At 41.4% G+C, this 16,132-nt stretch overlaps 1 protein-coding gene and 1 long non-coding RNA gene across 2 annotated transcripts; both read left to right on the forward strand.

The window, feature by feature from the left end:
* Positions 1–3,468: 3,468 nt before the first annotated feature.
* Positions 3,469–3,735, forward strand: LOC122839827. Its single transcript, XR_006372122.1, has 2 exons — positions 3,469–3,530; positions 3,614–3,735. It is a non-coding gene; the product is annotated as an uncharacterized LOC122839827 (long non-coding RNA).
* Positions 3,736–10,603: 6,868 nt separating this feature from the next.
* LOC122839834 (transcription factor HES-5-like) lies at positions 10,604–12,640 on the forward strand. The gene is made up of 2 exons (XM_044131812.1): positions 10,604–10,960; positions 11,530–12,640. The coding sequence occupies exons 1-2, from the start codon at positions 10,790–10,792 to the stop codon at positions 11,953–11,955; spliced, it is 597 nt and encodes a 198-aa protein (XP_043987747.1). The 5' UTR covers positions 10,604–10,789; the 3' UTR covers positions 11,956–12,640.
* The last annotated feature ends 3,492 nt before the right edge of the window (positions 12,641–16,132 follow it).

The raw sequence follows: 16,132 nt of genomic DNA on the forward strand, positions 1-16,132 counted from the left end.
GATTAAAGCTAACGCTCCATAACGAGTACAAAGACAGAACTGCACATAAATGCTCATTTTGCATCTTTTTTGGGGTTTTGGCAAAACTTGTCTCATACCCAATAAACGATGTCTTGAAACATTCTGTAAAATAAAACAGACACTTTTAATAAAAGGAATATGGCTTTCAGTTTAAACCAAACTATCTTAATGGTGCGGTCCACATTAAAGGAAGCTTAAGGCAAAGAACGCACATCATTGATCCACTAAAGTTTTGTTTTTTGTTTTTTTTTTACAATTTACACCTAATAAGGTGAATAAACCTAAATGAAAAGAATATGTTTAAAAAATAGTTTTTTTCCCCTGAGTGAAACATCTTCAAGACGCTCCAAATAAAATAAACATTTTTTTTTTTTTTTTTTTGCATAATCCATCAATTTGTCCATTCTTGACAGGCAGTGCAGCGGCATCGCGTCCTCAGCAGGGGAAGAAGGGAGCAGCCTCGTGACTTCCCTGGAGGCTCTGGTGAAGCCGTTCTGGAAAATGAAGAGCGTTTCAGTGGAGCCCGTCCCAGGCGTCCCGACTGCTCATCCCCGCACAGAGCTGGCTCTCCAGAGCAGAGCTGAGCTGCTTTGTTTGTGCACTTCCTTTCCAAAAAGCTCATCTTACACAGGCTGAAAAGAAATGGGATTACATGTTAGACATTTGGGTTTTATTTTTAAAATTCATCACAGGAATGGGTTGGAGTATCAATAGTGGACTTCCAAAGTATGCTATTGCTTTGGGTTTCTTATAGATTCCTCCCCATTTTTAAATCAAATCTCCACTTTAATACAGTCTAAAATACTTTCTAGTTCTAAATCAACATCAGCTCAAGCTAAACGTCCAGGAAATGAACTTACGCCGTGCGCTGATCCCTCATGACGGTCGCTCAGTCAGATGTTAGCTCAGGGCCTCCAAGGGGTTTTCAAGGTTATGATTTTGACCACCAGGGTTTTCCTCCTTTAAATACTTCTTCACGCCAACTTTCCCACTCATTTAATGCCATGCTGGTTCTCACCGCGTTTGACCAATCACAAAAGCAACGCAGTGACAATAGAAAGTGAATAAATTAGTTGGAACGATGATAAACAAAGGCCCCAATCTGAAGAAACAGCTGGGAGGGGCCCTTCAGAAACCTCTTGCGGCTCCCGTGATGCTTTATTATGGGAGGATGTTTAGTGGGAATGTGGAGGACAAACCGTTTCCTCATGTATTTTGTTTTACAAGTGTCTATCTAGTGAAGAACGACATGCTAAGTATTTAAAATTGTATCTTCTTGGTGTTTGGTTTAACTAATGTATGCGTTTAAAGAAATACGGCCAGTTATCTACATTGATTCCATTAGTTGGTTATTTGACCTCTAGCAAAGCAATTACTTGCAAATCAGAAAAACTGCCAATTTTTCCTTCATTTATTTCTAAAAACCATCTTGATGAAGCGAATTAGAAGGCTTCTCAGCTCACACACATACTTGATCTTCTCATTTAACTTCTCGTCTCTATTTCAGCCTCTCCAGTTCTCACGGTGAGCACCCCTCATGCTTGATTGACCGACAAAAGCACTCGACCCATCCAGATGGTGTGCCTGGGAGCCCTGTTGACAACCTTGCCTTCCTTCGTGTGCGTGTGTGTGTTTGTGTGTGTGTGTGTGGTTTAAAGGGTGGTTTGGTCACTCGGTCTTTGTTCAACGGGGCACACTTCCTTTGTGCAGCCTGCCTTGGAGTCATTAACGCTGAAGTGTGGGAAGCCTGGGACCACAGCAGCTCCCACGTTCCACACAGGCAGGAAGGGAGCGTGTGACCGAGACGTGGCCAGCGGCTGGCTGATCAACCTGTGCGCGTGTGTGTGTGCGTGTGTGTGTGCGTGTGTGTGCAGAGAGCGGGAAAGCCAACAACTGAAGCATTCTTCTGACACTTCACTTTCTTCAGATAGTCTGAAATACTGGTCATGTGAAACACTTTAAGTTTTTGACACAAATGTTTAACTTGCTCCCCTTTTTTTCAAACATGAAAAGTAAAGGACTGAAGAGAAACGGTACAAAAGGAAGAGTCAACTCCAGTAAGTATAGGAGAAAAGCTGAGAGTGACCTATAAAAGTCACAGTATATCAAAGTCTGATTCCAACATCAGTTTCTAAAAAAAACAAAACAACTTGAAGCTGCTTAATTGGAGACACAGTCGGATCACTGTCAGCAAAGACTTTTCACTGTTGTGTCAGTGTTGTTGTGTAAGCAACAACAGCCTTTCTGTTTGTGTTTATAAAATTCCCACCTTGCTGCAAGAAAAATTCCCCTAACGTGACAATAATAACATCATATCCTGAAATATGTGCTGCTACATAACTCATAAGCCCTTGAGTTTTAATGGATTTACCACAAATATATTTGTCTGATGGTGTAATTATCTTTTTTCTGAAAGGCTTTGTGAGATGCTCTGTTAGTGTTTGATCTCCAACCTTGTACTGATTATTATATCATGACTTTAACTGAGGTGAGAGAGGTCTGCTTCACATATCAAACCTTGTCCTGTCTATCAAAGCTGGGTCAAGCCGCAGGCCTAAACTTAAAAACAAAAAATCTGAGATTTTTGTCATCTATTGTTAAAGAACTTGTTCTTTTTTTATTTTTTATTTTTGCAAAGATTGGGAAAAACTTCAGTCTCTACATGTACGGATGAAACAAACCCCAAACCCGGAACCGCAGCAGTGGAATATTTTTACTGCACACCACTCTAAAAATTTCTATTTGTATTTTATTTGTATTTAATTGTTTTTCAACCATGACAAATGAAAGGTGTACCAACATATTTGATGTGTATGACTTACTAACTGTTGACTGTCTGGTGTTTTCTTTATAACTTTGCAATTTTGTTTATTTATTATGTAAAACGCCAATTGCTGCTGAAATGTGTCATACAGATAAACTTGATTGATTGTAAAGATGAACTGAGAACCACTGTATTATTTGGATCATGTTGTGTGGGTCTGAAAATTTGGGCTTCTAAGGTGACAATGTGAAAAAAGTTCAAAGGATGTGAATGTTGTGAAAAATACATGAAACCATAGAATTAACATTTGTAGATGTCCTTTTCTCCTAACACTGAAACTTCCTTTATTGTGATCTTAATTATGAAAATACACCAGTATTTGAACAAAGAGCACCAATAATGGTTGAACCCACAGGCGTAACTTCCTAAAGTGTCCCCACCAACCTTGGGCCGAGTCTTCCTGGACATAAAATTATCACGTTTATACAAAACTTTTACCGCCATAATTTTAGTTGACATGTTTTTTTTTTTTTTTTGTTTTTTGTATTATTTATCTTTTTGTTATTTCGACTCTTATTTTGAAAGGTTAAAGTAGTAGTGGAATCCAACATGTTGCTAGGGAACCAGAGAAAGAAGACGCTATATGAAAGCATAGCTTTAACAAGTGTCTGTAAAGGATAATTTAAGTTTAAGAATTTATTTATAACCTCATTTCTACCTCTAAAAGGAAGGGTCAGCCAGCGAGGTATGTTTATATGTATTTATATAATTTTATGTTGTTATTGTCGTCATTGACACCGTCTCACTTAAATTTATGTTGTATTTTAGTTCGACGGTGGTGTGTCAGTGGAACAAAGTGAGATTGTAACAAGGCAACTTTAAAGATTGACATTAAAGCTGACTTCACACCGGCAGTACAACGAACTCTTTATTGCCGTTAAGAAGAAGAGGTGGAAGTGACACAAAACTATCACGTTTTAACAAGATATGTATCATGTTATAAAGCGATAGCGCTCGAATTTTTTGCCCATTTCCGCCTCCTACTCTTATTTGTCGATAAAACTCACGTGATATGGCGTTCGAGCTTCAGACTGTCACGTGACACGCTCTGGGATTCAACTTGCTGACGTCAGCCTTCAGTTGTACTAGCCTTGCATAATACCGCTAGGTTCATTTCGTGAGTAGAGTGACTAAACATAATAATATATATATAAACATAATAATAGAGTGGTACCGTTAGGTGGTGCAACATGTCACTCACGTGACACTCACTATGCTAGGTAACATGTCACTCACGTGACACTCACGTATGCTAGGTACCACCTAGCGGTACCTAACATAGTGCCGCTAGTGGCGCAGCATGTCACGTGAGTTTCATCTGCAGATACATGGTTCTAGATTCAGCCTGTCACGTGACACGCTCTGGATTCACCTTGCTGACGTCACTGCTTCAGTTGCAGTGACGGCAACTTTGCCAGCACTGGATAGTGCACTTTAACTTTAATAGGTAAAAGTTTAATCGGTTTATACTTTAACCGATTAACTTTAATCAGCAACTATGCCAGTTACTTTTTAAAAGTAACTTTAATTGGATTAATGATTGCTCCTTGGAAAAGTAACTTGGTTGGATTAAAAGTAACTTTTTTAGTTACTTTCTATCTAAGTTACTTTTCCAAGCCTTTCACACACACACTCACACCTAGAGAGAATTTAGAGAAACCAATTAACCTGACAGTCATGTTTTTGGACTGTGGGAGGAAGCCGGAGCACCCGGAGAGAACCCACGCATGCACAGGAAGAACATGCAAACTCCATGCAGACTTCTTGCTGCAAGGCAACAGCTCTACCAACTGCGCCACTGTGCAGCCCTTCTAGAACATTTTCATACAATTTAAGATTTACATTAATATTTTTTTCCTATTAGTAAATGTAAGGAACTTAGATTTAGATACTGAAATTCAAAATCCCCCTTCTAAAGCCCAGGCTTCTACACTATGTATCACTTCTTGTATTTTCTTATTTACAAATTATACGTTTTTTTCCCCCTTTCCAAATAAGGCTGTCATCTGCAAATAATGTCACTCCAAAACATTTATCTATGTTTTGGACAGTCAGGAAACAGTCATTCCTTTACTTCTAGGAATGACTGTTTTTGCTGATTTAGGAATACAGAAAACGCAGGGCCGTAATGAAAAACCTGGACGCTGGAACGGGGTGTGTTTGTGAGAGGTGGGGGGGTCAAACTCAGACAGTATTTCCAGACAATACTGGAACACACACAAACACACCCAAATTGCTTACTTTCAGCTGTAGCTTGTTGGTCCTTGTTATTGCCTTATTTGCTTTGGTGCAGCATAGAAATCCTGAGAAGCAGTAGTTCTGATGGTTTGAAACTGGAACCTTCGTGAATCCAGACTTCGTGAATCTCGGTTACCTCTCAGCAATCGAGAGGTCCAGCAGCCCTCTCAGCAATCGAGAGGTCCAGCAGCCCTCTCAGCAATCGAGAGGTCCAGCAGCCCTCTCAGCAATCGAGAGGTCCAGCAGCCCTCTCAGCAATCGAGAGGTCCAGCAACCCTCTCAGCAATCGAGAGGTCCAGCAACCCTCTCAGCAATCGAGAGGTCCAGCAACCCTCTCAGCAATCGAGAGGTCCAGCAGCCCTCTCAGCAATCGAGAGGTCCAGCAGCCCTCTCAGCAATCGAGAGGTCCAGCAGCCCTCTCAGCAATCGAGAGGTCCAGCAGCCCTCTCAGCAATCGAGAGGTCCAGCAACCCTCTCAGCAATCAAGAGGGCTACGCACTGGACCACATCCCAAATGTGGCCTTCTGAGCTTCTACTGCCTTGCCAGATAAGGCATCTAAAACCATACAGCTGGTGTTTTGGACACTTGTCTTGTGAATATAAAAATAAAACTTCTGGGTAATGCTGACATGAAAAAAATAAATTAATTAAGAGTTTCCTCTTTTCCAAGTCGGCATGAACAGAAATGGGAAACTGCGTGTAAACAAGCTGGAATGTAGAAGTTCATGCTTCTTCCAGCAGCCCTCTCAGTAATCTCGAGTCTGGATTCACCATCAGTCTAAATCGCCAAACCTTAATTCATCAATGGGAGTTTGTGTTGAAACTGACCTTTCTTCAGTTGGTAAATATAGGTGTTTAATTAGGTCAAGGCCATTCAGTGGCACTCCCATGGAAAATCTTCTAGTTTTCTCCACCAGCCCCATCTTGTTCTCATCTTCAAGAATCTTGGCAAATATTCCAGTTTTCTGCAGTGTCCAGTTACTCTGCAGGGTTCCTAGGAAATAGCTGCGATTCAGTTTTGGTTCATTGAGATCTCTGAGTCCGAATCCTCTCGCAATCGCGCTTATAGCTGCGGATATAAAATTCATTCTGTCACTGGTTTTATTTCTAATCAAGAAAGTCCTTAAATTTCCACTGGTATGCCACAAACTCTCACTTAGTGAATGAAGTAGCACTAAAAATAATCTTCGGTATATAACCGCCTCTGTGACGCCATAGGACGGTTTGCTTCTCTATGCACGTCACTGAATATGTTGCGTAGGTCCAAGGGAGCGTCAGAGATGAAGAGACACCATGGCTTAGTTTGTTAGTGGTGAAAAAAAACACCTTTAAATTCAACTTATCACTCGCCAGATAACGTTTAAGCGCTTCCACTTTCAAAAAAATCCGCATTCTCTAATCAGCAACAGCCGCCCCAGGGTCCTCGGCCTCACTCTGATGTTTCCCGGACCCGGACCGCCCGTCCTCCCCCGGACCATGCAGGCGGCTTCGAGTCGCTCTTTTCTTTTTCAGTAAACGGGTAGAATACTTTGTAGATGTGCTACTGCCATCGTGTGGATGTGTCATGTCATGCATAACATGAAACATCTTCAATTCACTTGATTTACGACCTTGCTTTTTTATAAATAATCTCTCAACTTGATACCTTACAAGCATTATCTAATAAATAATAATAATCTTTTTTCACCCACATGTTTGCTGTGTTCCACACATACAGTATGTAGTAAATGGTACAAACAATTTTTGAGCATTCTTTATAAAACTTCCATTATTTTCCAGATTTTTTTCTGGAAAATCTCCTGTATAAAACAAGAACTGCCCTCACAGTAGTTCTCTAGAAATCATGAAACAACAAAAGGCTGATATTGACTTGATGTTCAGAGGACAGGGCTATTTCACAGCTTTATTGGCATATGGACTAAAACAAATCTACTCCACCTCTAAACCTCTAACACTTAAACTGGAATAATCCACACACTAAACATAGATTTATTAAAACAATTTGTGAACACTGATACCTTTATTCCATTTTATTTCTATTCTGTTTTTTTTTCCCAATTCAACCCGTGTCTAAATTTATCTAGAGGCCAAAAACAGAGAAATATCCCTTGTTTATGAACTAGATAGTTCTGAGCTTGTCAAAACCAAAATATTGAATAAAATTTTAAAATCTAATTGTTTTATGGCATTTCATGTAAATGTAAATCTAAAATTTTTGTAACCTGTCACTAGGTTTATAATTTGAAAAGGGTAGATGGGAAAAAAAAACAAAGTCAAGAAAACACCAGTCTTGGTTGGATATTTTTCCCACTTGTAAAGATCTGGATAAAAGTAAATTCCATACTTTTCCATATTGCTAAGATCCCCTTACAAGCATTTTATTTGGATACTTTTCTAATATTTCCATGTGGTTAGTGACGAGGCAAAAGAAAAGCAGCTAATCATTTCAGAATAAAACCAGTCTCTGGAAAGCAGAGGCGTAGACATCACTGTCAGTTTATTTGGACAACAGGACAGACACAGGTATTGGAATATGTCAAGTTTCACTGATGTAATGAGACAGCTGGTTATCGCAGATTTTTCAGTTTTTAGTAGAAAGGAAAGAAAAAAAATCATAGGCATTTTGATCAGAGAGGACACTTATTGAGCAAAACTACACATTCGCAAATTAAATGAGTCAAGGGGTCGGATTTACAACCGTTCAAACACATAGGAGAAGCTCAGGAATCCACAGGGGATACAACCAGAGGCAAGGCTCGAAACCAAAAGTGAGGTTGATTTTGATAACACAGAAGAAAGTTTACTGCATTTAATTTCCACTTAATATAACAAACATTGAGTATTTTTTATTTATTTTTATTTTTTGTAAAGAAACAATACGCATGTAAAGACTTCAGATAGAGCAGGAATACAGAGGCCTGTACTACGAAAGTCTCCACTGGGTTTTCAAGTCGTAGGTGGAGTCGGTAACGGTTCGATAAACGTTAAGTCGTGACGCGCGAAGGAAATATGCACCGTTCCTCCCTGCTGGCTGTGGCGCTGAAAACCCTAAGCAGAGAACCTGAAGTTGTCTCACTGCTTCATAGTACCGGTTCTGGATGATTGAGATGTTGAGACGTTGGTTCTGTCTCAAAGAGCATAGAGGAAACAGTTTGATGGAAATAGTTTACATTCAGTAGAGAAAGCGGCGATTTACAGTAGCTGTCCACAATTCTGGCATCTGGACAACTTGGAAAGATAGTCTGATTGTCTTTTGTTTTTGTTTTTTTAAATGTTTTCAGCACATAAAAATTAAGAAGATTGCACATTTCAGAGTTAGCATACGATGCCCTGACTGGATAATCCCCAGTAGGCCTATATTACAAAACGTTTTTTTTTATAAGACGTTTAGTGTTGGTAGGTAAAATGACTTTACTCTAATTCTCTCGTGTAGCTTCATCATACAGGCCAACATGAGGCAGGCAGTGTATATCATATCAGTAGACATAAAGCGGACATGTCCCCACCAACCTCGGCCCGAAGCGGACATGTCCCCACCAATATGTCCTACACTCTTTTCCTTTATGTGCCTGCATCTATTTGCGGACAGTAACTCGGAAGCAGCTGCGCGCTGTAAAAATTTATTTGTAAAACGTAAGTGGATTGGACGTCACGTGACTTACTGTGCGTGGCAGTGCGCCGTCTGCGTTGTTTTACATTGAGTCAGGAATACCTGTGGTTGGGAAAATGACACAATCAAGCTCAAAGAATCTGAAAAAAGGGAGGCAACGTTTTGATATTAATTGAAAACGCTATGAGAGGAAGATAAGGTCCACAGGGAATCACATTTCACAGGTCAGTAAAAAGCCTTAATGAGAAAGTAAATAAAGGAAGAGGAGAGTAGTTTAGTTATGCTAGCTTAACTTTCATCACCCTAACATGTACTCCTGCTACGCAGTTCTGACTATTTCGGTTCAGTTAACACAAAAATAAGGCGACACAGATTTACCGACAGATAATCAGGAGTGGAGGAGTTTATGGTCTGGTGTTGAAGGATGCAGAGCCTGAATTCAGACGCAGCTATAGTCACCCGTTTTTAGACATTTTCCCCCTGGACTAATTGTATCATTTGGTCGGAGAACTTGGCGATTTTCAGAGCAATCATCAAATAGGATGAAATATTTCATAAAGCATAAAGGAGCCAAAGTTTGTTACATTTTAAATCATGGCTCCTGCAGCGAGAATTAAGTAAAATATAATTACTGGCCATTGTAAAAGAGAAATTAGCTTTGTTATCTCTTGTATCTTTGCAGAACTGACAGAAACCAAACTATTTACAGATTTATATGCAAAGAGAATATATATTTTTACATATCCAAACATCAGCATCTCAGCTTTAAGCCACATTTTATAGAATCCAGTAACATTGACTGTCACTCTACTCACAAAATGCCCCGACCAGACCCAAAAAAGTTTTTGCATCTTTAATATTTGTTATATTTAAGACACATCATATCTGATCTGCTATGTGTAATTCAGCAGGACAAAAGGTTTTGCCAACCAACTGAGGAACAGCTGTGGAGTCAGAATCACATCACTGAAAAATACAAAGTTTGATTCATTTGGTTTACACAGAAGTTTCTTATTCTGCTTTAGAAATGTTTAATAACATTTAGATTGTTACAGAATCTGATGTTGTTGATGTTTTTAGCACTTGATAAAATCAGGCAATAAAAGGCAGCTGTGTGATAATTCTTCACAAAAAATATTACTGAATTATGAAACTGTTTAAAATTGTAGGTAAGCATTGAGCAAATATACAGACTTATTCCACAAATTAGAACATGACTGAAACGTTCCTTTGTTAATAATTCCATCACCAAGTGAAATACATTATATAGATTAATTAGATTGCTCCCGTTTTAACATATTTATGTTTCATAGTGTGTTTAATACCTGCTAAAAGGTTATTTTCTAAGTTAATCTGACAAGCTTGATCAGGACGTATATCATAATTTATTGAATAAGACTGTATGGCATTCACATGTAAGTTTTGGCTTTATTCTTAGCACTGAGAAAGAAAAGGCCTTCCAGTAACTGATGGAGCGTCAGCGCCCCTGGCACCACCTCGTTCCCTGGCACCACCTCGCCCTCACCAACTTGAAACACAAAGTTGCGCCCTTTGGTGAACCAGTCGTTTATAGATGCTTGTTTTTACTCAACTGGTTCTCTTCCTTCCAGAGAAGCCCCTCCCTGTTTCTCCTTTAGGCATTTCTGCGTCGTCCCAACTGTTGCGCGGCAGCACCGGCGAGGTTTGCTGCCTCCAACAGGTGGAAGTGGCCGCATGTTGGGTCTTTTCAAAGCGGCTGGCCCCTCTGTTACACCCACGTGTGCCTGGTGGCGGAGGCACTTTGTCTGCAATTACGTGGCAGTGGAGACGACATGAGACAGCGGCATGCTTCCCTCTGGGGTCACCACTTTCCCATATCAACACAAGCGCCGGGTCGCTCTCCCAGCTCCCCCCCCCCCACCACCCCCCACCCAGGGGCTCTTTCTCTCGCGGTCCATTTCTCCACCTGCTCCCCGGAGGCACACTCATTGTCCCCACGGCTATAAACACTTCATTGAGCATGTGGCAGCCCTGCGCTCCCTCAAGCCCTTCCCAGCGCTCCCATTGGCTCCGGGGACTGTGAGAAACTCCGACAGGACTCAGACTCACACATTCATATGGAGATGTGCGTGTATAAATACGGGACAGGAGCAGCGGAGACGGGGCAGCACAGACTCGACCCGGCTCTTCACGCTGAGCTGAAAGCGCTCCTCTTACTCTCTGCAGCAGCGATGGCGCCCACTGCTTACGGCCAAGCCAGCAAGGAGCACCTGACTCCCGCTCACAAGGTAAACCTCTCCTCCAACAGCTCAGACCTGGGGTGTCCAAAATGGCTGTTCTTGTGACCCTTGGACTGATTTTGTGCATTCCAGAATGAATGCACGGCTCAGGCAGTTGATGCAGATGGAAACTTGTAATCAGGATGAAATTTTCTTTCAATGTAAATTATTAAGTACAACTCAAAGGTTTCTTTATAACCAAGGTAGAATCGTGACTTTTACTGAACAGTCGGTTTGTCTGCACCAAAATCAGCTTTTATTTAAGTTATGTAACTTGGCTAAGTATAGCAAGTATTAGCTCAGTTGAGGCTGAAAGGGTTTTAAATTTATTTTAGAACACCAAAACTCTTTTAACATTTTGGATCTTTAATAAATAAGAATACTTTTGTGCAGAGAAAAAAAACGTAGACTCCTTCATTTGCTTGATTTTAGTTTTTTTTTATTTTACTTTTGACTCAACAATTTTGGTCCATGTGGGTCTAAGTTGGACACCCCCAGGTTTAGACGCTTACCTTGAAAAGTGACAATAGAAAGTCATTCAAACTTACTCAACTGTCTTCTCTTTTTCTGTCCTTCAGCTGAGAAAGCCGATGGTGGAGAAATTACGCAGAGACCGCATCAACACCAGCATCGAGCAGCTGAAATCCCTGCTGGGTCCCGAGTTTCTCCGGCAGCAGCCGGACTCGAAGCAGGAGAAGGCCGACATCTTGGAGATGGCCGTGTCGTACCTGAGGAGCTGGCAGCAGCAGCAGCAGCACTTGACCTCCGGCCCCATGACGGCCAGGGACGGCTACTCCCGCTGCGTCCAGGAGGCCGTCGGCTTCCTGTCCCGCAGCGAGGTCCAGACTCAGGCTCACCGGCTGCTCCTCGGCCACTTCCAGGGCCTGCAGGCGTCCGGCAGGAACGGCCTGGGCAGCCCCTCTCCGCCCGGCTCTCCCCTCCATCGGGTCAGCTCCAGCAAGGACCTGGGCCCGACCGGCGGCTCTCTGTGGAGACCCTGGTGAAACCTCCCAACAGAGAGAGCGAGCGATCACTACGTCTGTGAACGTCATGGACAGAAAAGTAAAAGACTCCCCTGGAGTCTAACTTCCTTCAACCTTGGGCACAAGTTTGACTCCGTGTACTGAAGTTGTGCTGGTGTTCCCAGGGAAGGACTGAAAACAGTCGGGCTGTACTGAATATCCACACCATGTGTGTTCGTTCCTTCAAAAGACTTACTCTGTGATTAGTCGCTTCTCTGTTCCTGACTGGAACGTTAATGGAAAGCCTTTTGCTGTGCCGTTTGAACCATGTTGGTTTTATTTTCTTTAAGTGTCTGAGACATTTGCCGGAACAATCTGTGTATCGATACTGAGTACCAGCGATTTATATGTTTCATCATTTTGCAGGTGATGAAGTTTTATCGAGCCAGTGGCTCCATGTTTACTGTAATCCTGTTGGGATTATGACACGTGTCTTTGTAACCATTGTTTGGCTTTTATCTGAATGGGTGTAACCAGGAGTTCTGTTTCCTGTCTGCTTATGACGTCCATAATAGATGTTTCACATCTTTTACTCAATGCCTTTTATAAAGGTATTGTATTCTCGCTTCAGACTTTACTGAAACAATCTCTCCTGTTGCTTCTGTGAGAAGTTTGCATTTGAAAATGTGAAATAAATCAACTTCTGATGAAGTTTTAAACACAGAAACCGTCAGTGTTTGTCTTAATTTGAGTCATTATTTTATATTGCGTGTTTCAGCTTATTCCCCGTTATCAAATCACCTTCGGCTGTCTTGACTTGGATCTGTTTCAATTATCAAACATTCACCTGGAAGACAATCAGCAGGTCAAGAGGCTTTTAAAAGGAATTAAGATTTAAATCAAATTGTTATTAATTCAAGAGATACTTCAACAGAAGATGTAATGAGATACACTTACAAGACAGGAATGATATCACATACAGAACGTTTTCTTGATGGAAGTTTATAAATTTGAACAGTCTGATGTTCAGATTTGTTCTGCCTCTGTGTCAGGTCTTCGCTTTTAGGTTGAAGGTCTTAGAGTAGCACAATTCAAAAGAAGAAAGTAAAATAAAACAATTCAAATGTCAGATATCACTTTTGTCAATCCAAAAAAAACGAACAAGGAATACTACAAATAAAGTTTTTTTTTGTTTTGTTTTTGCTACCTCACGACAATTAACCTCAGATACATGTTGTTTGCGTATTTGGGACCAACAACGCTACCTGATCCGTCCACCTCGCGGTGCATCTGGCTTGGTGGGGTTGAAGTTTCGCTCCCCGACATGTCATTCATGTTACCAGCTTCAAAACTGTCTCTTCTTACCTCGTGTTCTGGTCAAGGATGTGTGGAAACAATTCAGGAAGTTTTTGTTTCCCACAGAAGATTCTCAAAACGTCCCTAAACCTCAAAGAAGGCGTGTTAGAAAATCCATTTAAGCAAGTTGGAAATGGTCATTGTAATAACTGTCAGGCGTTGGAAGTCAGATCAGTCAAGGAAATCAGTCAAATAAGTGACATTTAAAAGTGGAAAAACCACCATTACGAATAATTAAAGCCGCAACTTAACTATTTAAGTGGTCAAACTGTTTGGCCTTTTCAGCTGGAAAATAGGAGGCTGAGAGAAACTCTAGCAAGAATGCTGCAATGTCTGTGAATCAAGAAGAAAATATAACCTTATTATTTATTTACTTTCTACATTTTCTCACATTTGGCACTCAGTTTTGCTCGTCTGCTGACTGTAAATTTAAGCCTGGCTCACATTTCCTCCTCTAAGCTGCATCCTTTACCTGGACAGTGTGCTGAGGTGACCAGATGCAGGGACAGTACAGAAATAAACAACCAAAGACTTTTGAATACCGATACACCCATAAACAGGGGAAAAACACCCCAGCACAACATTGTATACTGTCCCATCTACAGTATTTCTCACAGGCATTGCTAACACCCTGTTTAGTCCGTCCTTGTTTTCCAACAGGTGTTTTTAGAAACTGAGAAATGGGCCGGGGACGCCCCTGCAGGTCACACGCTCCACTTTCCTCTGTTCCACCGTTCGCGGTGTGACGCCCGAAGCTTGAATTATGTCTCAAGTGCTCCTAAAGTCTTTCACAACTGCTTTCTTTTTTTTTATGCTGTGTGCAGAAGTTGTGGAGAGTGTGGCATGCCTGCCTGAGACTTTCTCAGGGTCTAGTATGCCAGGCCAGATGGCCTGGCTGAAGCCGCCCCCTCCCCTTCTTCCCCTTCAACAGGAGATCAAACACCGTAGCTAATGTGATGTGTAACAAGACACACTTCTATTGTCCCCCGTCTCAGGGCCAGTGAATAGGCGCAGAGTGTGGGAAACGAGAGATACCCCACTCACAGAGAGATGGCTGATGGGTAGCAGCCCCGCGCCGCCGCAGGTCTCAGTGATGGACGGGATTTTATGGCAGGAATTCGGAGTTCTCGGGCCGCTGGTGGGAGGGGAACCCATCTTCCCACACACTTGCAGACAAAGAGCCCCAGCAACAGTGTGGTGAACACTGAACCTTTTGGGGAAAGGTCTGATCTTGCACAGACATGTCAGGTGTGACGGGAACAGAAAGTAGCCTCATTTTTTTTTTTATGTTATGAATCGAAAGCAAACATGAAGGGAGGAGAGGAGGAGGCAGAAATAGCAGGTTGGGAGTTTTACACAAACACATATCGGGCTGGTGCTTTCTTGGAAGTTTTGAGCACCAGCAATTCTTCACATGGCTAAATCTTTATGAGATTTTCAAACTAATCTGGAGGACTTTGGATTCAGTGCCAAAGATTACCTTCAGAAGTCACACAATAAGTAAACAGACTCCATGTGTGAATCACTTAAACTCAGTTTAACTACAGCTGTGACACAGCGAACATCCCACACAGCTTAAGGAAGCAGTTGTAAAGAAGTTTAAAGCAGGGTCATAAAATAATAACCCTCCGTTTGAAGGTCTGACCTCAATGTTCAGTCCGTCACCTGAAAAAGGAAGAAGGTTTGAAAAACTGAAAACACAGCGGCCCGTTAAAACCGATGCATTTTGGCTTGTTGTTCCATCATCAATGTGGGAAAATTAGGATGCACCAGCTGGACGGATGGAAGCCGGCAAATTCACGCAAGGTCAGAAATAAAATTAAAAATTGCAATTATTAAAAATAGCATACTCTGATTCGAAGAAATGAGCAGTTGAGTACCATTATTATGTAGGAAAGGGCAACATCAGTTAGAGAGACGGGAGAAACGGCCACAATTACCGTGGAGGAATGGCAGAGATCCACAGCTCAGGTGTGGGAGAATCTGTTAGCAATGTTCTTAGTAAGCTGCCTTTTTATGGAAGAGTGATGAGATGACAGAGAGCTTTAAGAAATCCTGCTTGGTGTTTGCCAAAATTCCTGTACAGGACACACAAAAAATGAAGAGAAGCAGTTGCTCTGGCGAACTGATACCACATTTAACTTTCAACAAGGAGAAGCAAGTGGTGGCAGCATTATGCTGTCTTTCTTTAGCAGGCACAGGGAAACCTGATAGAGGTAGCAAATAAATGACACTGGAGCAAAAAGATGCAGCTTCCAGCAGGACAGCAACAGATCTAACACGCATGTTTGTGTGTGTTAGAATGGCCTAGTCAAAGCAACAAAAAAAAAAAAAGCATAAACATTTCAGCGTGTGGAGACGCGAAGCAGAGTGCCGACCCAAAGAGTTCGAAGAAATGCGAGCCACGGTTATCCACATTGCTATTTTTTAATTTGTAAGTGGCTTGGGATGAAAGCAGACGCAGAAACAACACAACAACTTCAGAGTTTTACCTGAAAATTAATTGCTTTTAATTCTGCTTAATACATGAACACAACATGGATCTATCACAGTAAATCCCAATAAAATACATTGAAGTTTCTGGTTGTAATGTCACAAAAGTGTAAACAGGACATGAATAAGGTGCAGCATCTGACTCATATTACACTAGTAGATTATGCCTGAAAATGTAATGATTCTGGTACTACTAGTGTACCTTTATAAATATACATACATATTTATATATTTAAATATGCAATAGCTATAGTTGGTGACTGAAAACGCTCTTCACCAGAAGCCTGTGGACTTAATTGTCCCCAGATGGACTCAGACACAGGGTTCCTGTTTGTCTCACGACGGCGGATCAATTAACATTCCCAGAGGA

Source organism: Gambusia affinis, linkage group LG01 (assembly GCF_019740435.1).
Source record: "Gambusia affinis linkage group LG01, SWU_Gaff_1.0, whole genome shotgun sequence".
NCBI lineage: Eukaryota > Metazoa > Chordata > Actinopteri > Cyprinodontiformes > Poeciliidae > Gambusia > Gambusia affinis.